We start from the raw sequence: 22720 nt of genomic DNA on the forward strand, positions 1-22720 counted from the left end.
GTCTATGGCCTGTCATTGTAGAAACACTAGCCATTTTATAGATTTAAAAATTTGACATAATTCTGATAAGGTCCTGACTGAAAGAGAGGAAGATGAGAAGAATGAAGAGAATGAGCCAAAAGTCCAAAAAGAGAGAAAAAAAAAAATAATAGAACATAGAACATAGTGCAAAAACCCACCCCACAGAAAGACTTGACATAACTGAGCACTCGGGCTTGACAACTAATACCACTCTCTAGGTCAAGCTCCCCCACTTTACCAAAAATTAGAGCCCACACACTCATACAAAATAAATAAATAATAATAATAAAAAGGCACAAGAACCAATCAAGAAGTCATGAGGTGGGAACATGACTTCAACAATACCCTACTGCAAAGAAAGAATTAATAAACGAAGAAAAGAAAAATACAAGAACCAAACAAATAACTACAGAACCCCATATATAATCTAATAATTCAATGTAATTGAACCGATGGTGATCTCTTAAATACAGATCACTAATTAAATAAAGCTCTTAGGTGCACCAAAAAGAAGATGAACTTCTCCTCAAAAAGGCAATAAATGAAAGAAATATGAAAATTGAAAGAAATAACATGAAATTTCAGTCAACATGGCCGCATTACCATTCACATTGTCTATATAAATACACTATTTATACTGTACCTACCTATACACCACTAAATGTATATCTCTATTTATAAGTATATGTGACTATAACTTCTGGGTGAAGCCAAAACACAGTCTATGCAGTACACATATGTATTTGAAATAGGCAGCTGACATATTAATAAAGTAAAAAAAAAATAATAATAATAATAATTTAAGAAAAGGATATCGGTACAGTAAGCAGTCGGCTGTACATCAGATATTTGGACTTAATGACGCAACTACTGTGTTACTAAGGAGAGTCAGTCCGGGTTGATGCCACGTACTCTTCAGCCTCAGACACCGACGAAAATGACATCCTACTCTCGTCTTTGGTCCTGATGGACAACCTCGCGGGAAAGAGCTGGGTTGGTCTGAGTCCCAATTTGTACAGTTCAGTCATCACCCCTCTGTATTTAGTTCGTTGTACCATCAATTCAGGTGCATAGTCCTCATATATGGTGATCGGGCTACCTTGGAACATCAGTCTGCCTCTTTTAGCTCGAGCCTCGCGGATGATCAGCTCTTTTTGCTGATAACGGTGCAGCCGGATGATGACAGTGCGCGGCTTTTCTCCAGCCACAGGTTTTCCGATGAGAGCCCTATGGGTCCGGTCGATCTCCGGTTGAGAAGACAAAACATCCTTCCCCAGGATGTCAAATTGAAGCTGTGAAAAGAACGAAGAAGGACGGGGTCCTTCAATAGATTCCGGCAGACCAATAATGCGAATATTGTTCCAGCGACTGCGCGATTCGAGATCCGTAACTTTAGCTAAATACTTCGCGTTGCTGTCAGACAGAGTGGTACAAGTCGCTTCCAGTGTAAGCATGCGTTCGTCAAGCGCGGTAGCATTGGACTCGAGAAGCAGTCTTGGAGGAATGATCCGACACTGCCGTTTGAACACAGTCTATCTTGGTCTTGAGTGAGGATATAGCAGACTGTTTATCCAATAGCAATCCCTGCCATTTTGAGCTCGCTGGAGTCGCTGTCACTGGAGTCCATTTTGGTTTCTTTTCTGCTTTGTTTAATCACTTTTGAAGCCATGTTAACGAAAGAGTATAAATTTCGTCCTTATGATCCGTTTAAAAGTAAAATTAACGTGTGGAGTGGCTCAAAAGAAACAATTAGAGCAGGAGGTGCACACAAACACATCTACTCCATCTACCGTCCGGAAGTCGACCCCCATTTATACGCTGATTCTTGATGTCTGTGTGTGCCTAAACAAGTTTCAGAAATTGTGTCAAAAGTCCAACTAATGTAAACACTGACCACTATAATGGTGACATAACATTGATTTTCTCCTTTGGTGATTCTGCTTGTTAACATCAGGTGTGATCATGTAATGTATAATAATTTAATAATGATCAATCATCACTTAATTAATCACTAATTATCTCATTAACTTTAACTCTGCTTCAGTGTTAATTTGACACTCTTGAGTGTGGAGTCAAATAAACTCCCAGCAGAGTTAATTTAACACTGGGCTGTGCAGTTTACATGCACTGATGTCCCCTCTGAGATTAAATACCTAAGTATCTTTAAGATTTAAAAAATACTTTTTAGCACTTAAATAAAAGTACAGATATATTGCCAGAAAATTACTCTGGTATAAGTTCAAGTCACCATTTAGAATATTACTTGAGTAGACGTCTTAAAGTATGTGATATGTATTGTACTTAAGTATGGCTTTCAGGTACTTTGTACCACTATTCACTGGTTTCTCTGTGTGTGTTTCTATATACTCCAGTGTAATTTGTGTAAACAGACAAGGGACTAGCTTTTGATCTACTGTTACTTTAGACACTGGATTGTATACTGTAGCAGTGGAAGACCTTCCCCTTTGTCCCTGAAGCAATGTGAAATCTGGCCAACCCATGTATAAAAATCTAGCTCCGCCACTGGGAACCAAATGATCGGATTTTGATGAAAGATTGCCAAGACATTCATTTGCACAGATTAATTGTTCACTTTAACACTAAACAATGCACGCTAACAAAGTAAATTTTGTCAATTTTGATTTCATGAGGGCTTTAAGGAAAACAGCAGGTAACCACTGAAAGTGTTGAGAATATTGTTATATATCCTGCTGTTAGACCGAAGTCTCACAAAGACAACATCTCCAACCTCCAGGATCGACACGACTCTATTGGAGGTGCTTACCCCACCATGAGACTGATGAGCATATGCTACAGCCACCGCCTGTCCATTCTTCATAATGCAGGCAGAGGTTGGATTATGTGGATTACCATGATCAAAGACAGTGATTTTGAACATGTATGCTCCTTTCAGTGGTGCTCTGAAAACACCTGAATCAAATAACAAGGGATAAAGAAGAGATTCAGCTGTTTTCTGTATGATTGCTTAATTACCAAGCAGTGTAATAGTGTTGAAACATTTTAGATCATTTAACACACAACTCAACCACAGAGAGGTTTGAATGGAGCAGGATTCATTCATTGATAATTACCCATTGCTGGGTTGTAGGCGTTTCCTATGTTTGCAAAAACATTACTGTAAATTAGTGTGCTTTCAGTGGTAAAAGGGCCAGTATATCCGGCTGTTCCAGGTTGATACACTGCAGCTGAAAATGCTATCTCTCTGTCTGTGATTGAAAAACATAAGCAATACTGTTTTATATTACTGTTTTACACTGACAATGCATTACTAGCATCATTCAAACACAATGTTTCACCTCTATTTTACTTTTGCAGCGCCTCCATTTGAGTCAGAGTGAAATTTGAAATTGCTGTGAAGGAATAAAGATTGTGTTAAGTGACATTTATAATGCTTATTATAATAGATAACACAATTTACACAGTAAGTACTCAATTTTACACTGTGCAGTGTATTGCACTGGTGTTTCCTCTGAGAGAAACTGATGAAAGAGTGAATGTTCTGGTAAGATACCGTCAGTTTTCTTGTTCAGCTCTTCTCTCAGTCGCGTCTCTAAATCTCTGTTTTTTACTTTCAGCTCTGTAACTGTGGCGGTCAGTTCTCTCAGTGCTGTGTGGATGTCAGAGAAACTCAGATGGCAGTATTGTTGGCTGTCAGTTGAAGCATCACTCAGAGTGTCTGTTTCAGGTGGATTCTGTCTTCTGTCCTCATTGCTGAGCTGTTGACTGATCTCATTCTCACAACGTCCTCCGTCCACCTGCTGCTGTACAACAAACACAAAGGTTTCCAACAACAGCAAGGATACATAACAAATCCTTCATTCTTCACTGATGTTTGTGTCCAGCTCTTGCTCTGTCATCCCCACAACTCCTCAGGCTCTTTTTATAGTGACTCACTATCTTTTGGGCTTGATTTATATTGCTTCAGATGAAGAAGTAGTTCAAGTTAATTGTTAATCATATTTAATAGGATGTTCTGGGTTGAGTAGATGTTTAACTCGATTTACAATGTTTGTGGCACAATGTTGAGCACAACAGAAAATAAATTGATATAGTTTGTCACACCATTTTCTGGTATCCATGTGCATCTTAAAAAAAAATTCTAGGTTTACCAGCTTAACGAAAGAAAGAAAGAAAGATTACGGAAACAAAAATCAGCAAATAATGCTCACATATATAATGCCTTACTATACTATACAATACTATTGAAATGAGGAATGTTTTAATGTTTACTGCCTTAACTATAGAATGAGTTGACATTTATTTTTGTGCTGATATGATGGAGTTTAACTTGTTGTATCCACAAAATAATGAACATTATTTCCCCACACATGCAACAACATCCTGTATCAACCGTGCATGCATTAACACATAAAGAACAAAATCAATTTCATTTTTACCTTGCCATTATTGTTTTATACAGAATATATTGAAGATGACACCTATATGTGTAATGCACACTAAACAGTTTACAACCTTTTAATATAGATATTCAACACAAAAACTAGTGAAGGTAAACATTGCATATAATTTTGAAACTGATTTGCAACTTTTCACACGCTAGAATACCTACCTACTTAATTCTAGGAAAGTGATTTATAGACTCAAGATAACATTTACAGTGACTTGTTTTACAGTACCATAATGTGAGCTCTTGTTATGAACTGCTCCGAGACACGAAGGCTGAGGATCCAAACGCAGTGTTTATTGAAGGGTTGTCCAAAAACAGGCAACGGTCTTTTACCAGCAAAACAAGAGTAATCCAGACACAACAGCTAAGAAACTCAGCACCTGACACAAGCAACACTTAGTGAAGAATGACTAAGGCAGAGGTATGGTTCATCATGGTGTTGAACCTGGGTAATGGATTATGGGAGATGACAGAGTCTGTGACAGAGTGGCAATAGCTTGGGGTGGAGTGCGTTCTACTGGCAATCAAGATCACGTGTACATTGACTTGTCTGTGTGTCTTAATTAAACAAGTTTTACAAAGTTTCTGATAAAAATACATTTTAAAAACATATAACATGAGCCAAGAGCCCAACTAATGTAAACACTGACCACTATAGTGGTGACAAAATTGTGATTTTTCTCTTTTGGTGATTCTGCTTGTTCACCTCAAGTGTCTTCAATAATGGTCAATCATCACTTAATTAATCACTAATTATCTCATTAACTTTAATTCTGCTTCAGTGTTACTTTTAACACTCTTGAGTGTGGAGTCAAATAAACTCCCGGGAGAGTTAATTTAACACTGGGCTCTTTGCTGTGTAGGCAGCAATGTGATTGGATGATAGTTAACACATATTGTCGAAAAACACGCCGGCATGTTTTGTGGCAGTTTTTTCTGATAACGCCAAAAAGAATTCAGGGCCAGGTCCATGTAGAGCAGGTGGGCCTGGATCGTGGAGCAGGGACAGACAGTGAAGCACTGAAAGACCTGGACCATGGAGCAGTGGCAGACAGTGAAGCACTGGAGGACCTGGACCATGGAGCAGTGGTAGACAGTGAAGCACTGGAGGACCTGGACCATGGAGCAGTGGTAGACAGTGAAGCACTGGAGGACCTGGACCATGGAGCAGTGGTAGACAGTGAAGCACTGGAGGACCTGGACTGTGGAGCTGTGGCAGACAGTGGAACCTTGGAGGAACAGGGCCGTGGAGCTGTGGCAGACAGTGGAACACTGGAGGTCCTGGACCATGGAGCAATAGCAGACCGTGAGACACTGAAGGGCCTGGGCCGTGGAGTAATGACAGACAGTGGAACTTTGGTGGGGCAGGCAGAGCAGGTAGAACAGGGAGCCATGGCGAGGCAGGCAGAGCAGGCAGAACAGGAAGCCATGGCGAGGCAGGCAGAGCAGGCATAACAGGGAGCCATTGCAGGCCAGGCAGAACAGGCAGAGCAAACAGAAGTAGAGATATCCACAGTGGGACTAATGACATGCATAGCAGAGCGGTGTGTACTTGAATGATTTCTTTGGCCTTCTTGATTGTGACATGGCAGGCAGAGAGTTCATCGTGGGACGCCGCCCCCATAGGAGGATCTACAGCTTGCGCTGACACCTCTGGGGACATGGGCGCAGATGCTTGGGCAGGTGTGGCAGGGAAGTTATAAATGGTCTTCCTGGCCGTGACAGGACAGGCAGAGAGTCCGTGGGGAAACGCCGCCCCTTTAGGAGATTCTGCAGCTGGAGCTGCCACTTCTGGGGGCATTGGCACAGACTCATAGACAGGGGAGGCCTCTGGCGTAGACTCGTGGACAGGCGAGGCCTCTAGCGTAGACTTGTGGACAGGTGAGGCCTCTGGAGCACAGTGTGCAGCCCACACACTGAAAATGGCTACGGCCATTACAGGCAGCACAGTAGATAGTGGGGTGTCTGTTGACCTTGAGGGTGCTGATGCTGTGGGCTCTGCGTGGTTTGGGAGCGTGGGCTCTGCGTGGCTTGGGAGCGTGGGCTCTGCGTGGCTTGGGAGCATGGGCTCTGGGGTTTCAGCTGAGACGTGATGTAATTTGGGAAGGTTAAAGGGGACCTGGTGAGGTTTTGGTAGGACAACAGTTTCTTGCCTTGACTCAGGGAGGCCTGCCGTGGCCGGACTTGACTCAGGGAGGCCTGCCGTGGCCGGACTTGGTTCATGAAGATCAACTGTGGCTTGGCTTGGCTCATGGACGACAGCCGCAACTTGACTTGGCTCGTGAAGAACAACCGTGGCTTGGCTTGGCGCATGGACGACAGGCGCAACTTGACTTGGCTCATGGAGATTAATTGCGGTGTGACTTGGCTCAGGGAAGACAGCAGCAATTTGACTTGACTCGTGAAGATCTGCTGCAACTTGGCTTGGCTCAGGAACAACATGGCGGCGTTCGAATCCAAATGCAGAAGTTTATTACAATCGACAGCAAACATACACGTGGAAACAGGCAGAGGGTCAATAACCGGAAAGGCAGTCCAACAGCATACAAAACGTAAACGTAATCCAAGCAGCAGAGTAATAATGATGCGATATAAAAGTAATAGTGTTTACACTGTAACACTGAATGATAGAGTCTAAGATTGTTTAGACAAAACTACTGTCATATACTCTGTTCACGAATATATGTTTATGACGTGCTTAACAATAGTAAATTAGTTTCCCAGACATAAAATGGTTTTGTATTGTATAACACAAAGTATGCTTGTGTTTATGACTATAAATTCATATTTATTTATTTATTTATTTATTTATCATATAACAATAGGATAATATTAGTTTATTATTAATACTCTGTTTATGAGTAGATGTTTAACATGCTAAACAATAATAAATAGTTTCTCAGATATAAAATGCCTTTTTTATGATAGTATAAAGCATGTGTGAGTCTATGTCTACAAAATCATACTATATGTACATATTACAGATGCTCCTGATATTAACATGCTCACAGATGGTTTGTTTTTGTTTTGTTTAGTTTTCTAGTGATCTGATACCTGCACCACAGATGAATGCCACATGAAGTGTGCTGTACCAACGTCAGATGTTCAACTACACTAATATTTTATCATAAAAAAATTTCTGGACTACTGATGATGAGTTTTGTTTCTTAAATCCATTGAAAAAAGCAGCAATCACTTAAATATCAGGTATAATTTACTTGTTTCACTTGTTGAACAGAATTCAGAAAACAGTTTTCAGAAATGACTCAAAGTCTGTTCACATCTCTGTACATGTAACATCAGTGTGGTCAATCATGTGCTTTTGACCTTCATTTTGTATGTTTTGATGATACTGTGTTGTAAATAAAATACAAATAGTCTAAAACTCCATTCTTTGAATCTCTCATTGTTTCTACCTGACAGTCACAGTCTCATTGATGGGCCATTAGAGGAGGGCCTTTTGTCTCTCAGGTGTGAATCACTAAATATTCATGCCCGTTGTCACTCCCTCGCATATTCCCTTTCTATCACAAAACATGTCTTAGAAAATTTAAATCAATATATTGTTTTCTGTAAACAAGTGAATGTGACGATTTTCACATTATCTTTTAGAAAAAACTCTAGACTACCACATCAAGTTCTCAAAAGTCTTGTGAACTAATGATCTGAATGTGTTTCATGACCTTCAGCCATGAATATGTTTTTAAGATACTGAAAAAAGCACAAATGTCAGGGCATGTCAAAACTTCTCCAGGGTGCCAAAACACCCTGGTTTAGATGTTTTTTTGACACTACCATGCTGGAGATCTGTGTTTGCTTTAGTTGGGCTCTTGAACCTTGACTTTTTAACATTAGGTTTTTTGTTTTTTTTTTGCTCAATGCAAATATGTGTTATAATGTTAAATGCAAATAATGTAATAATACATGTCTCATTAAAAAAGTTAATTAAAAAAACTATAAATTGATAAAACTGATTTGATATATGTTATTTGCTGGGGGGCAATCTCAATGAACTCACATAATTCACAGGTTCACAGAGATAGCTGTCCAATGGCAAACCATTGAAATTTCAAAGTGTTTTGAAACAGTTATGATGTAATGAAGCCTTGTTTACTAAAATCACTTGAAATTTCATGCAGCAGTGTTTCAAAAGCAGTCATCACTACTATGATGATGTGTTTTTAAACACATTCGTTGTGGCAAAAAATAGCAAAGGGAAAATATTGTTCATTTTTTGTTCATGACATAACCAACTTTAAACACCAAGTTCACAGATTTTATCCAGTGCCTCTTCTCTTATTAAAGCGCTGTTATAGTAACATATTAGAACAAAAGAACAAACAAGCTATTATAAAAAATCACACACATTACTTACAACACAAAAAATAAATATAAAAAGCGCTGTTGTGCTGTGAAACACACATCAAGAATCAGTTTATGAATCTCAACAAAGGTGACAATCAACAAAATAAATAAACCGGTCAGCTCTGAACATCACAAAACATGTTACTAAAACTCAACAACCAAAGCAAAAGTAAAAGCACATAGTAAGAATTAAAGAAAATAAGTTGATAATTCAGAGGCATTATTTATTCATGCCGCTATGCATGCTGGAAGTCATGGGTGAGTTGTGAACTGTGCTGGAACCCAGCATGCATTGCAGCATGAAGCTTTTGATTGTCACCATTGTTGAGATTCATATACTGATTCTTGATGTCTGTGTGTTTAAAAGATGCTGCAGATTTAAAGGATCTGAACATAAGAGGTTTTTAAAATCCTTAATAACAGATTGTCATCTCATATTGCAATGTATATAAACCATATTTTTAAAGATTAGCTACTGAATGAGATCAGTCAATCAGACCACTACATTATTACACCATAGTTAACCAAAACCATTTAAATAGAATTGTTCTTGCTATAACAAATGTCATCACTGGCTGAATTCACTCATTAGTTTTCATTCTCTCTGTCAGGTGAACTATATTAGTAAACTCATGTAGGGAATAGTGAATGAGGGTGTAGGGCAGGGGTCACCAAACTTGTTCCTGGAGGGCCGGTGTCCTGCAGAGTTTACCTCCAACTTTCCTCAACACACCTGCCTGGACGTTTCAAGTATACCTATTAAGACCTTGATTAGCTGGTTCAGGTGTGTTTGATTAGGGTTGGAGCTAAACTATGCAGGGACACCGGCCCTCCAGGACCGGATCTGGTGACCCCTGGTGTAGGGTGTGATGTGAAAGAGTGTTGACTCTGAGTCCTGTTAATTCATATTACTGCAGAAGGCCACTTTCTTGAAAACAACAAATATTACCCAGAATGCATTGTTTTTTAACAGGATTTTGCTGGTGTAATAAAAAAACAACAGGACTTTACTGTCAGAATATGGCCCTTTTTTACAGCAATTGTTTTACAGTGTATAATAATTTCTTGATTTGAGTTTAGACTCTAATAATTTAAAACATATGGACACAGAATATAAAGCCTAATAAAATACATATAAGTGAATATAATTAGAGAATATCACAAAGTTTTACTCTCAGTACACAGATCATCTGCTTTTTCTCCACAGACTTGGCCACAATTAAAAAGTGAAAGATTGACATGATGCATAGTCAAGCATGGTGTCCCATACACTTTCCAAAAACAATTGTAGCTTTATACAAAACAGTTTGTTCCATTTTTCCAAACACAGTAAACAATACTCTATAATACCATAATAATGCACTCATGATATCTCAGTTCAGTAACACAGAGCACAGAAAATGGCATTTACTGAATAGTTCACACAGCTATAAAAATGAAATATATAAAGGGGGTCACTGGTGAATTCACAAAGCAAAGAAACTTCTAACATCATTACTGTCAATACTGCCTAAAGATGCTGAAATATTGTCCAGAAACACATCTGACAACATGCTACGCTTCTGATGATAGTGGTTTATTTTGAAACGCACTTATTTTGTCATGCCATGAAGCGTGTGTGTTTCTCCATGACGAGGCCTCTTTCAGTCGTCAGAACGAGGACCTGCAATTCAGTGAGATTATTATTCATGTTGATTATTCAGTAATTCATTTAAACGTCTGATCACAGAAATGCTGAGTAAAATGCAAGGTTACTAAAATGGAATGTAAACTTACCATCATTAATGTAGTACTAGGATCTCGTCTATCAAAATAAAAAGAGTAATTAATTTTAAACTTACATGCTATGGCATTTATAGCTTATTGCTCTGTAACTCGCAGACCTGTTTATTTTGACTTGTAGTAAATGAATCCAGCAGCCGCTATGATGATTCCCAGCATCAGTGCAGCAACTCCAGCAGTGAATAACAGCGGCGTGTTCCACTCAAACTCAGGGAGAGGAGGGTCTGTGAGGAACACACATCACTCTATCACCACAGTATTTACCGTCAAATATACATTTTGTGTTTTTTTTTTTTGTTTAGCAGACTGAAATTTGACACCTGGACAATTTCCATATATGCTATTATTTTGTAATGGATGCTACTGTATATTGGTATGTCAGAATCTTCTCTCTTACTCCAGTCATAGATCATGGGTTTCTCGAAGCCGGCATGCTCCACCATACAGGAGATCTTCTCTCCGGCTTTGGGAATGTATTCCAGCTCAGTGTGAATCTGGTAGTACCAGTCTCCATTGGGCATCTTCTCAGTCGAGGTCACGTCAGAAGTCACCACTACACCGTCCCTCAGCCAGGACACTTTGATTTTCTCAGGGTAGAAGTCATACGCACTGCACATCAGCAGTGATGGGTGTCTGCTGTCGCCCCGCTTCACTAAACTCAGCTTCACAACTGGAGCCACTGAACCAGAAAGAGCCACATCCAAAATTACACCTTACAACCAGGGCTTGACATTAAAACCCACCAAATGTGGGTGTATTTCTGCAGTAGCAGGTAACAGGGTCACTCCCACTAGCTACTTTGGTGGGTTGAATTTTATATACAATAAAAGAGCTTGACACAATGCTTGTGTGGGACAAGTGATTTTTTGAAGGGGCAAGCGAAAGAATTTTACTTGCCCAACTGGACAACTAAAATAAATAAACACAACTGCACATAGAAGAAACATACATGTGGTATCGTGACATAGTTTTTATATTTATAACATAGAGCCTAGTTAAGCAATATAACACAAGTGCCAGTTTTCTCTGAAAACCACGATTGCAAATTAGACATTGATTTTATATAGGATAATATAATATATATATAATATTAATATATATTTTAGTGCAATATTGTCAATGTTGACTGTTTTTGCTCGATTTGTTTAATGAAAATAGTTCCAAACAAAGATCACAGCAGTCACCCATTTGTTTTTACGATTCTGAACAAATCTTTGGAATGAATGACTCAATGACTCGCTCAATATAATGATCACTTGCTGCCACCTACTGACGGTTTACTTTCATATTTAAAATTAGTTTATCTTTGCATTTTTTTTTCCAACATTTCATATTTGTATATTTAAAAAAAAAAAAAAAGATTTAAAACACCAAGATCATAACATTATTTATGTTAGATTATAATTTTGCAGTGGAAATACATACATGCTACACAGCAAAAAGCCCAGTGTTAAATGAACTCTACTGGGAGTTTATTTGACTCCACACTCGAGTGTTAAAAGTAAAAGTAAGTTAAAAGTTTTTTTTTTTTTTGCTGTGTACATTTCAGCTTCATTAACTGTCTCTGTAAATGTATCTAAATCACTTTGTTAATACTGATTTTATTTTTATTGGCAACAGCCCTATATTGTCTTATTATATTAAATATAAGAACTTGATATGAAAGATGATGCATGCATTTAATATGGGAAAAATTACCTTTAAATGGCCTGGAAATAAATTAAACGAAATTTAGTACACAGTAACTGCAGTCATAAAATGCAATTTCCAAGCAACAAAATTGTGGCCAGTGAAAATGCTGATTGGCTACTAAATTTGGAAAACCACTAGTACTAGTCACAGTGGCTGGTGAGCAAAAAAAGTTCATGTCAAGCCCTGTTTACAGTATATATTATGATTACATGCAATACACAATTTACAAATGTTTTATATTAGCATTTTTTCCTTTAAAAATAAAAATAAAAATGTTTAAAACAAGTCTTGAGTCACATACCTGCTTTATCGTGGATAGCTGTTTTGTACAGTTCAGCATTATGTCTGCAGACTCTATCAACGTCAGCTTTTAATTGCTGTAAGAACTCTGGATTTTTGTTCCAGTACTCTGCAGTTTTCACTCCAAACTCAGAAAACCCCACAAATTTCCCTACAGTGCTGTTGTACTGTACATACACATACTTATTGAAGTAATAGTCGATTAAGTACACCATGTCACTGAAATCACTGGAGCTGTAGATGCACTGTGACCAGTGGGAGTTGTAATATCCATTAGCTAAAAAAGCAATAAAGCAAAAACAAGCATTTGAACGCATCAACCAGTTGTTGTAAATCAGATGTCCTTTCTAAAACATCATGTTGTCACATTTATGTCTGTTTATGTCTTTTGGTTTCTCCCATTGTCTCCCCCTGTCGATCTGTCTGTTTTGGTGTAACCCTCATTACCGTCATCCCCTACACCTGTGTTTGTAATTAGTCTCTCCCTTTATAAGTCTGCTTGTGTTTTGAGTTTGCTGTCGGTCCTTGACGTTATTTGGAAGTGTGTGGATGTCTCGTTCTGTTCCTGCCTGTTCCTATGAAGATTTATATTAAATTGTTATTTGTTTGTATCGTATCTCGTTTCTCGTCTCGTTCATCCAGCACAGCACCGTAACACATGTCATGTTCATATTATTAAAATATCTGTACTTCTATTTTACTACACTGGAGGGTCCACTCGCAGAGAACAGTCATAAGCAAGAGCATTTAAGAAACTGTTCCTGTTAAATCTTACCAATACTGTTAAATACCAAAAACACCAATATATCCACCCCATCACCACTCTTAATACAATAATAATGCTAGTGCTACAATAATGCTTCAGTGTCTGTTAGCATAGCTCATTTCTCTCACCTGCGCCGGTGAATACAGACAGCATGAGAATGTGATGGAAACTGCAGAGATTTGGCAGGAACATGTTCACTTACTCTGATTGTCACAAATGACAGCAGACAATACTGTGTTCATGTTGAATCATGTGAATATCTAAAATAACTGTCCAATCCACCACTGTTTGCATATGTGTCAGGTGTTGCTAAGCCATATCCTCTTTTCACTTTAAAATCACGCTTCAAAAAAAAAGTTAAATAATGGTTCGATCAAACAGATTAAACACAATGACCTTTCAACTTACATTCCTGAAAAAAAAATGCAAGCTTTCAGTTTTGGAGGACAAAAACACTTTTCTTTATTTTTTACATCCATGGTAATTCTCCATAATAACTTCATTATTATTAAATCATTAAAATGTGACCAAGAAATGGTCCTAGAGGAATGTATAGTTTTCTGGCAACCGCAGTAGCTAGTTCCTATAACTGAGTTTCTGTAACCACCCAGGCTGCATTCCACTTCCCTTTTAGACACGCACTGGTGAACTTCCCTAAACACTCGCCCCCAGGTGAATCCAAACTGCCATTTTGAAGTGTTTCACTTTGTGAAGTTGACAAGGGAAGTTTATACGAACAGACCATCAACCCCTTGATTTTGACAAAGAGAGCAAGTCTACTTCATATGCACACTTAAGGCTGCTCTATAGACCACAATGCAACACGATTATGACGTCATCGCAGAATGTGTTTAATTTACCCCCACCACAAACAAATCTATACACTGTGTGCATAATTATTAGGCATGTTGATAATCTGGTCATATTTTTTTTTACCAAGCACATTTTACCAATTCCAAACCACAACAATCTTAATAACTACTATTAATTTTGTATTTAATCATTTGTAAGTGAAGGCTGGAAGTGAAAAATCTGCATATTCAGGTGTGCATAATTATTAGGCATGTTTTCTTTTACAGATAAAATGAGCCAAAAAAGATAATTAACCAAGACTGAAAAGTCCAAATTATTAAATGCCCATGAGAAGAATGCAATACTAATGCATTACAAGAATTTGCAATGTTAAGGCTTGACCATTGGACAGCGAAATGCTTGTTGAGCCTGCATGGTCAGAAAAAACAGGTGGAGAAGAAAAGATGCGTGTTAACTGCAAAAGAATTAGGAATTAAGGTGAAGAATTAGGTGTGACACCATCAGGAACCGTTTAGTCTCCAGCGCCACCATTTTCCAGAACTGCAACCTACCTGGAGTCTTCAGAAGTGCAATGTGTCAGGTTCTCAGAGACTTTGCTTGGTAAAAAATCCTAAAAAATGCCCCTGATTTAAGAATAACAAGCTGACGTGTTGTGAAATGCATGAAGACAGTTTTTTTTTTTTTTTATAGGCTTTATAGACAGATAAGTTGAGAGTGACTCTTGAAGGACAAGCATCACATCCTCTTGTACCTCTGATTCAAGAATTTATCTTCCAAAATCTGGCAGTATGTTTTGGGAGTTCATTTTAGTCCATCTCTGCAAGTCAGACTTTTCAGGATAGGAGACTAAACATGAACTCCCAAAACTTACTTACTGTACAGAGGTACAAGAGTCACACAGATTAACATGGCAGAGCTGCATCTTCCACCAAATAATTACACATCCAGTGTTTGGAAACAGTGGGTTTCATAAAAGAGATGGACATTTTCATAAAACCCATACATTTAGTAAAATATGTCATTCTGCTATAAAATATACAGGCAGTACAACTAATTTAACAACATAAGCACTGACAGATTGTGAGTGAAGATATGTTGAAATGCATAGCATCATATTTTTTTCCATTGATTGTATTGCATTGCATCGATTCAAAATTAAATAAGTATGCAGTGTTGGGTGTAATTAGTTACAAAGTAATTAGATACTGTAATTGAATTACTTTTCCCTTGAAAAAGTTTTTTTCTGTAATTTAATTACAATTACTTCTTGTGTAATTAAACTAAATACTGTGTGTAAACAATTATATACAATACAATACAACAGTGGATTTAACATCAAATTTTAAAGTCTAACTGTAAAATGGATGCATTTATGTGGCCTTCTCACTTTAAATACTTTGGTGAGTTAATAACAATGATGGAAGCACTTTAGTGTCCAGTTCTCACTATTAACTATTAACAGTATTACTGTCTTACTCTGCAAGACCTTATTCTAAATCTTTAATCCTAGCCAATACCTACTCAATTTTTTAAATTAATTGTCAACAACTACTTTACAAAGTATTAATAAGCAGTAATTAGTAGTATATATTGAGGCAAAGGTGTAGTTAGTTCATAGTTAATGGTGAGAATTGGACCCTAATCTAAAGTGTGACCAGACGAGTTTATGTAGTTATATGTTATTTTAAAAGAATTGTTTCATGTCTGTCCTTGTATCATTCATTAACTGTGATATAGGGTTTAGAAACGAACTGGTAATAAGTAATTAAATACTTTTTTTGGAAAGAATCATTTGTACAGTAATCTAATTACACAGTTGAGATGCAAATAGGAACTAGTAATTAATTATTTTTTAGAGTGACGTATTATTTATAACAGCTTTTTCCAGGGAAAGTTGTATAATCAAAGCAATACACTGCCATAGACATTTACATTTAATCATTAGCAGACACTTCTATCCAAAGCGACTTACAAATGAGGACAATGGAAGCAATCAAAATGAACAAAAGAGCAATAATAAGCAAATGGTACACATGCGTTTTTTCTTCTGTAGACATCTGACAGAAATAAATCTGGTTAGTAATGCATGAAGCTGGTGAAGCTGTTTGTGGAGTTGTTTAATCCTCCTCTGCTGAGATCTTCAGAGATTTAATTTAATTTATTTTCAGTTAATTCCATTTAAGGCTTAAGTCAGTTGTAGTCCATGACTGTGGTTGAAGGTTTTGAGCAGAAGGTGAGCAGCTATCTACGCAGATGGCTGGGATTGCCACGCAGCTTAAGTAACATCGCTCTGTATGGGAAGACCAACAAGCTCAGACTTCCTTTTGGCTCAGTCAGGGAGGAGTTCATTGTGGCACGGGCACGGGAACACTTGATGTATTCTGGATCCAGAGATGCGAAAGTGTCCGGGGCAGGGATTGTCGTTAGGACAGGGAGGAAGTGGAGGGCAGCAGAGGCAGTCCAACAAGCTGAAACTCGACTGAAGCACAAGGCCATCCTTGGGTCAGTAACGCAAGGCAGAGCTGGACTTGGGAGCCTAACAGCAACCCGGTACGACTTGGCCAGCGGGAGGGAGAGGCAGAGGTTGGTGCAGGAGGAGGTGCGTGCTTCAGTTGAGGAGGAGAGAACCAGCAGAGCAGTGGCCATGCGGCAGCAAGGTGCCTGGATGAAGTAGGAGCAGGCGATGGAGCGGAATGTCACCTGGAAGGACATCTGGACGTGGAACCCCCAGAGAATCAGGTTCTTGATCCAAGGGGTCTATGACATTCTTCCCAGCCCATCTAACCTGTACACATGGGGCAGAGTAGAGACACCTGCATGCCCGCTGTGTTCCAAGCCAGGGACGCTAGAACACATCTTGAGCAGCTGCTCCAAGGCACTAGGCGAGGGCCGGTATTGGTGGAGACACGATCAGGTCCTTAAGTCAATTGCTGAGGCAATCAGCAAGGGGATCAAGGACAGCCGATACCGCCAAGCCACAGCCAAGGCCATTCACTTCGTCAAGGAAGGACAAAGGCCAGAGAAAACATCAAAGAGCTGCTCTGCTGGGTTGCTCTCCACAGCCCGAGACTGGGTGATGTCAGTTGACCTGGAGAGGCAACTGAAGATTCCACAACACATCATCCAGTCCACACTGAGACCTGATATCATCTTGGTCTCTGAGGCCACAAGACAGTTAATCTTGCTAGAGCTGACAGTGCCCTGGGAGGAGAGGATATAGGAGGCTCAGGAGAGAAAGAGGGAAAAATATCAGGAGCTGGTGGAGCAGTGTCGGATAAATGGGTGGAGGACCAGGTGTATGCCAGTGGAAGTAGGCAGTCGGGGATTTGCCAGCGATACCCTGAGTAAGGCCTATGGTACACTGGGCATAACAGGCGTCAACCGAAGAAGAGCCATAAGTAACAACGTGGAGGCAGTGGAGAAAGCATCCAGATGGCTCTGGTTGAAGAGGGGAGAGCGGTGGGGGCGGTAGCATGCCACTTGGACACAGGCCGGGGTCTGATCAGCCTCGGTCGGGTCGCCTGGAGGAGGGTGTCTGTTGCAAGACCCGAAACACCCCGTGAGTCCAGGAAACAACACTGATGATGTGTCCAAGGTTGTGCATCAGGAGATGTTTTTGAAACCTGAGTTTCTGTTTCTCTCTTTTTTCTGTTCTCTTCAGTGATTTTGCTTGTTAACAAGCTTAGACAAGCTGAGAGAACTCTATAGATAATATTTAAAGATTTGGTGGCTCAGATAAGGTCCAGTGTGAATTACTTCTTTGTTCTTGGCTGATGTGTGACATTGCTGTGGTCTGCTTGTGGTCCAGATCTGGCAAACAGGAGAGGCTGCATAATTTATTCATCCTGCAAAGCATGATGGGAGCAATGGATGAATTACAGCATGGTACAAAAACGCTATTGTAATTCTCACGCTGATTCTTGATGTCTGTGTGTCTAATTGTTTTTATTTATTTATTTATTTTAACTGTAGTGTGGATTATGTAAACACTTAGCAGTGTTAATTTAACACAGAGGATTTTGCTGTGTGCAAATACAAGCATGATTAGTGCTACATAGCAAGCAAATCCAAGTTTCAACTTCCAAGGTTAAACCAGATTTTGCATTCACGTATCTATCAATCTTCAACACCAGCAATCTAAAATCACACATAGATGCACTGTATTATTGTCTTCAGAATCCTGGAGAAACCGTCTTTGATTGGGTCCACTGCATTAAATGTTTGATGTTTTTGGCCATATCTGGCGTGTCAGTTGTTGTTCCTTTAATGAGGAAGAAGAGTCCAGTAGCGACTCCCAGCAGCCCCAGAGTCAATCCCACTCCACAGAAGACCGCCGGACCCACACTGGGCAGGACAGCAGCTGCCGTCGGGACGCCTGGTGATTAGAGTAATGTGAGTGAGTGTTTCAACAGAATGTTTCATTGTAAAATTCCTCTCAGCGCTTGGTATTTCATTTGTCACAGAATCAATACCGTTGTTTTTATACATACATCGTTCATAGAAAATAACATCTAATTTGATTTCTTTTGAACATGGCTCTTACTCCATATTTTAGTCTGCGGTTGGCCCTGGAGCGCTCGGTGGCTCACTGTGCAGCTGTAAACGTCTCCCTCTTCAGGAGTGATCTTCAGATAAGCGAACACGTGGAAGGATCCATCGCTCCTCGGTCGGTACTGAGTCAGATTCACTCCTTCAGTCACAATGACATTGTTCTTAGCCCACGAGACAATGACAGGTGGAGGAAAGAAGCCTGTCACGTGACAGATGAGGGTGTTTTCAACAGTCAGCTGCACATCGTTCCTTGTATAGATGGACGTCTCAGGGGGTTCTGTGAACACACGTGACTGTGTTTGAACTCTGCAGTAGTAAATCTGACCTCATTTTGTTTTTGTATTTACACATTTTATTTCAATATTAAAGCACAATTATGAGCCAAAACATTGGTAAAACTGAATGCATAACATGTAACTCATTTAATTTCTGTTAAAGATGTGCATTACTGTAAAACTTTAAAACTCATGCAAAAGTGTACTTCAAAAAAGCTTTACCGTACCCATTTCCTCTGGTGGGCTCTTGTAAGCTTTAATGAGTGTAGCCAGGTTTTGTTTGCATATTTCTAGTTCTACAACACTTTGTTCATAATATCCTGGAAAGCTTATAGGATCTGCAAAATCAGGTAATGTAACTACTCCTGTCTTTTGATTAAAATCAGCATGCCATGCCTCCTCTCCGTCAGATCCAGTCATAGATTCTTTTTCTGTTTCAGAACATCCAGTAATTGAGAAATCGTTGTGCTCTACTGAAATGGAAGAACATCAGACAAATAAACTACATAACTAATGTGTTCTGGGAATTAACACAAAACCTGGTCATAATTATTCAAAGCACCAGTATTTTCTCAATGTGAAAATGGTCTATACACCTGTTATTAACACCCAGTATGCTAAATTAATATAATCAACCATTGGTAGTTAACTAGTAATCAGCTGTTTGACTGATCAAAACTAATATGGTGATCAAAATAAATCTATAATGGTGTGGACAGTCAACGACGTAGTCAGTACATTATGTGTAGTATGTAACAGTGTAATATGAAGTATATATACAGTTGTGCTGTTTAATATTTTTGTGGAACCTGCGATCATTTAGGATTCTTTGATGAACAAAAGCAAAAAGGGCTACACTTTATTTTAAGGTTCCCTTGTTACAATGTAATTATACATTTAAGTACTGAGTAATATTAAGGGTTAAGATTACAGTTTGGTTTAGGGTTACTTCCTATTATAATAGGAAGTAACAGTAAATGATGCATAATTACATGTAAATACATTTAACGTGTAACGAGGCCACCTTAAAATATAGTGTAATGAAGAAGAGCATTTAGAAATCTTCTGTAACAATATACACTACCATTCAAAAGTTTGGGGTCAGTATGTTCTTGTTTTATTTATTGTTTTCATTTTGAAATAAATGAATAATTCTTTATTCGGCAAAAATGTATGTGTTAGATTATTAAGAAGTGATAGTACAGATTTACACTGTTAGAAAATATCTATTTTGGATGAATGCTTCTTAAAGGCACAATATGCAAGATGTTTTTTTATTAAACATTGACCCTTGTCATTGCATCATGTTCCAATGATGTTATAAACCTTTGCAGAAAATTATTTACTTTGTAGAAAACATGGAAATACAAAAGATGCTTTAACTGTGTTATGTGCTTTTTTAAACAGACACTGAATTTTGGTTAAAGGGAGAAAATTAAACAAAATGCAATTACACAGGTCAAACACATATATCTAGTGCAACAACAACTATTAAAACGGTCATCGGATGCCCATTTTCCACAAGTTGATATGATTCTTTAGGGTCTTAATGAAAAGTCTATAACATACTTTGGGTAAAAATTCTCAATGACAGTGTAAAACAACACCCTTTTTACCTTGTCAAAACCAGCTCTGCAAAAAACATCCTATTCTGGTCGAGGCTGCTTTAAATGCGTTTAGCCGCTAAACTTGCTAACTAGCACATTATTAGGAAAGGCGATCGCAAAGATTAATAAAAAAACCCTTATACTCACTTCTGCTGTAAGTGAAGCTGGATCATGAATGATTTGCGTGAACATAGACGGATATATGTAGCTTGGGAGGCGCATTCCCTTCACAAACAAACGTAATCCACTGCATCTTCAGCGGCTCAGATGTCAGGAGTAAATGACGACCACTATGTTCATTATTACATCCAGCAACACAACACCTCAATCACTCAATTAGAGATATTCTTGTCTAACTTACATCCAAACAATGGAGGTCGGACTGTTACAGCTGGTCTGAGGTAAGACGCTCATGTCAATCAACTATCATGGGAGTGGCCTCTGTTGGTGTGACGGCACAACGACAGGCATCTGAGAACGGCTCAATTTGAAAAAGGGGATATTATTTTTACAGATTAATTAAAAACCACTGCACGGATTTTTATCATTATAGGGTAGATTTGTACATACACTGACTACATACATTAATGTTCAAACAACATGAAAAAAAAAAACACTCTTTGTATAACGCAAGTGTATGGGATGTCCAAAAATGATGCCCAGAAACTACACATAGTAGTGTGTAAGAAAATGTAAGAAAAATACAAACACTAATATTTTAAACTTGACCGTCATATTCACTTTGTGTGGTTTCTGAAGTGGTCCTGTTCCCTTGCATGCAGACTAAAAACGTGCTTGTGTTAATTGGAGAAACATCTGGGATGACACGAGGGTCAGTACATGATGAGAAAATTTTTGGCACAACCATTTGTAAATTTAATGGGTCTGGCTTCCAGTCTCATCCGTTCCAGCTATTTTTAGCTGTACAAAACAGCTCGTTTTGCTGCTTGATATTTGCTGGTATGTCTTACCATCAGGGGCGTAACAGCCTCACTGTTAGAAACCTGCGAATCTCTGGGCACGTCTGCCATGAGCTTCAAATCCACTGTGGCTCTTTTTGATTACTTTCATTCATTCACTTATTTGGTCTTTGGTGGTCTGGGGTAAACAATTTAGGCTATGTCCTTTTTTCAAACACACACTGTAAGTATGTGTTATGTCGTGATGACACAAATCACCCAATCATATTTCCACGTTATGATATTATTTTGCTTTTGAGGGTCACGTCACCTGACAGTTTTCCCCTCCCACACTTTTAAAATGGCTGCTACGCCCCTGGCTACCATATTATTTTAATGTATTATCTTAATTACAAACACACTGGTTTGTAGTTCAAACTGTTTCACCGTTTACTGCATGTTGTTATTCTTCTCATAATTTCCCTATAGCGACTAATGAACTGAAAGTCTCACACATAGGCTTACTTCCACATTTAAGATTAAGGTGGATTAGAATGATTTCTGAAGGATCACGTGACACTGAAGACTGCAGTAATGATGCTGATAATTCAGCTTTGATCACCGCAATCAATTACATTTTAGAACATATTCACACAGATTTTTTTAATCAAATGAATGCATCATGATGAGCGTAAGAAACTTCTTTAAAAACAACAACATTAAAAATCATACTGATGACAAACTTGACCGGTAGTGTATATTGCTTACTTAAGGAGTTAGTGCACTTTATGAAATCATACATCCTTGCAAAGGCTTTTCATATCAGAACTCTGTGTAAATAGTTTAATATACAAAGTGTGAACTTACATTGAGCATCAGTTGAGAGAAAAACAGTGAGGGTAAGAATGGCCAGATACAGCTCCATGTTTGTCGATGACAGAGGAACAAACTTCAGTCGAGGTGAATGAGAGCAGGCAAAAGTCCCTCCCTGTGAGCTTAGTTTCAGTGTGATGAACACATCCTCCACTCACAATCCGGCCCTCACTGTGACACTGCTGTATCTATGGGTGAGGGGGGGGAGCAAAAAACAATACGCTACTGCCTTATTGTTCCCTTATTGTCTTATTGCTAGCCTTAACAACTATGTACTTTTATAATACTTTCAAAGCACTTGATATAGCACTTGAATGTACTTATGTTGTACTTTCATGATCTTACAT

The 22720-nt window shown here is 38.7% G+C and overlaps 2 protein-coding genes and 1 pseudogene across 3 annotated transcripts; 1 reads left to right on the plus strand and 2 right to left on the minus strand.

The window, feature by feature from the left end:
- Positions 1–9963: 9963 nt before the first annotated feature.
- Positions 9964–13574, minus strand: LOC127171062 (H-2 class II histocompatibility antigen, E-S beta chain-like). Its single transcript, XM_051119485.1, has 6 exons — positions 13484–13574; positions 12591–12866; positions 10995–11276; positions 10699–10821; positions 10592–10619; positions 9964–10478 (listed from the first exon to the last, which is right to left on the minus strand). Exons 1-4 carry the CDS (start codon positions 13545–13547, stop codon positions 10703–10705), a joined length of 741 nt encoding a protein of 246 aa, XP_050975442.1. The 5' UTR covers positions 13548–13574; the 3' UTR covers positions 9964–10478; positions 10592–10619; positions 10699–10702.
- Positions 13575–16371: 2797 nt separating this feature from the next.
- On the plus strand, positions 16372–17670 carry LOC127171292 (uncharacterized; annotated as a pseudogene).
- On the minus strand, positions 17264–22464 carry LOC127171059 (rano class II histocompatibility antigen, B alpha chain-like). Of its 2 annotated transcripts, none has more exons than XM_051119480.1 (4): positions 22368–22464; positions 19222–19467; positions 18712–18996; positions 17264–18543 (listed from the first exon to the last, which is right to left on the minus strand). In XM_051119480.1, exons 1-4 carry the CDS (start codon positions 22423–22425, stop codon positions 18341–18343), a joined length of 792 nt encoding a protein of 263 aa, XP_050975437.1. In that variant the 5' UTR covers positions 22426–22464; the 3' UTR covers positions 17264–18340. The 2 variants fall into 2 exon arrangements, with proteins under 2 accessions (XP_050975437.1, XP_050975438.1); XM_051119481.1 differs by having other exon boundaries at positions 19222–19464; positions 22368–22440.
- Between the last annotated feature and the right edge of the window lie 256 nt (positions 22465–22720).

Source organism: Labeo rohita, chromosome 9 (genome assembly GCF_022985175.1).
Source record: "Labeo rohita strain BAU-BD-2019 chromosome 9, IGBB_LRoh.1.0, whole genome shotgun sequence".
Lineage (NCBI taxonomy): Eukaryota > Metazoa > Chordata > Actinopteri > Cypriniformes > Cyprinidae > Labeo > Labeo rohita.

Excerpts from the sequence above, each read along its gene's own strand:
- LOC127171059 (XM_051119480.1), bottom strand. The coding sequence starts at position 22,425 with ATGGAGCTGTATCTGGCCATTCTTACCCTCACTGTTTTTCTCTCAACT. Across the intron at positions 18,997-19,221 it reads GAGCCCACCAGAGGAAATGG|AACCCCCTGAGACGTCCATC; the intron begins GTACGGTAAAGC and ends GTGTGTTCACAG. Across the intron at positions 18,544-18,711 it reads ACCGCAGACTAAAATATGGA|GCGTCCCGACGGCAGCTGCT; the intron begins GTAAGAGCCATG and ends TCTAATCACCAG.
- LOC127171062 (XM_051119485.1), bottom strand. The coding sequence starts at position 13,547 with ATGTTCCTGCCAAATCTCTGCAGTTTCCATCACATTCTCATGCTGTCT. Across the intron at positions 11,277-12,590 it reads AGCTATCCACGATAAAGCAG|TGGCTCCAGTTGTGAAGCTG; the intron begins GTATGTGACTCA and ends TTTCTGGTTCAG. Across the intron at positions 10,822-10,994 it reads ACCCATGATCTATGACTGGA|ACCCTCCTCTCCCTGAGTTT; the intron begins GTAAGAGAGAAG and ends TGTTCCTCACAG.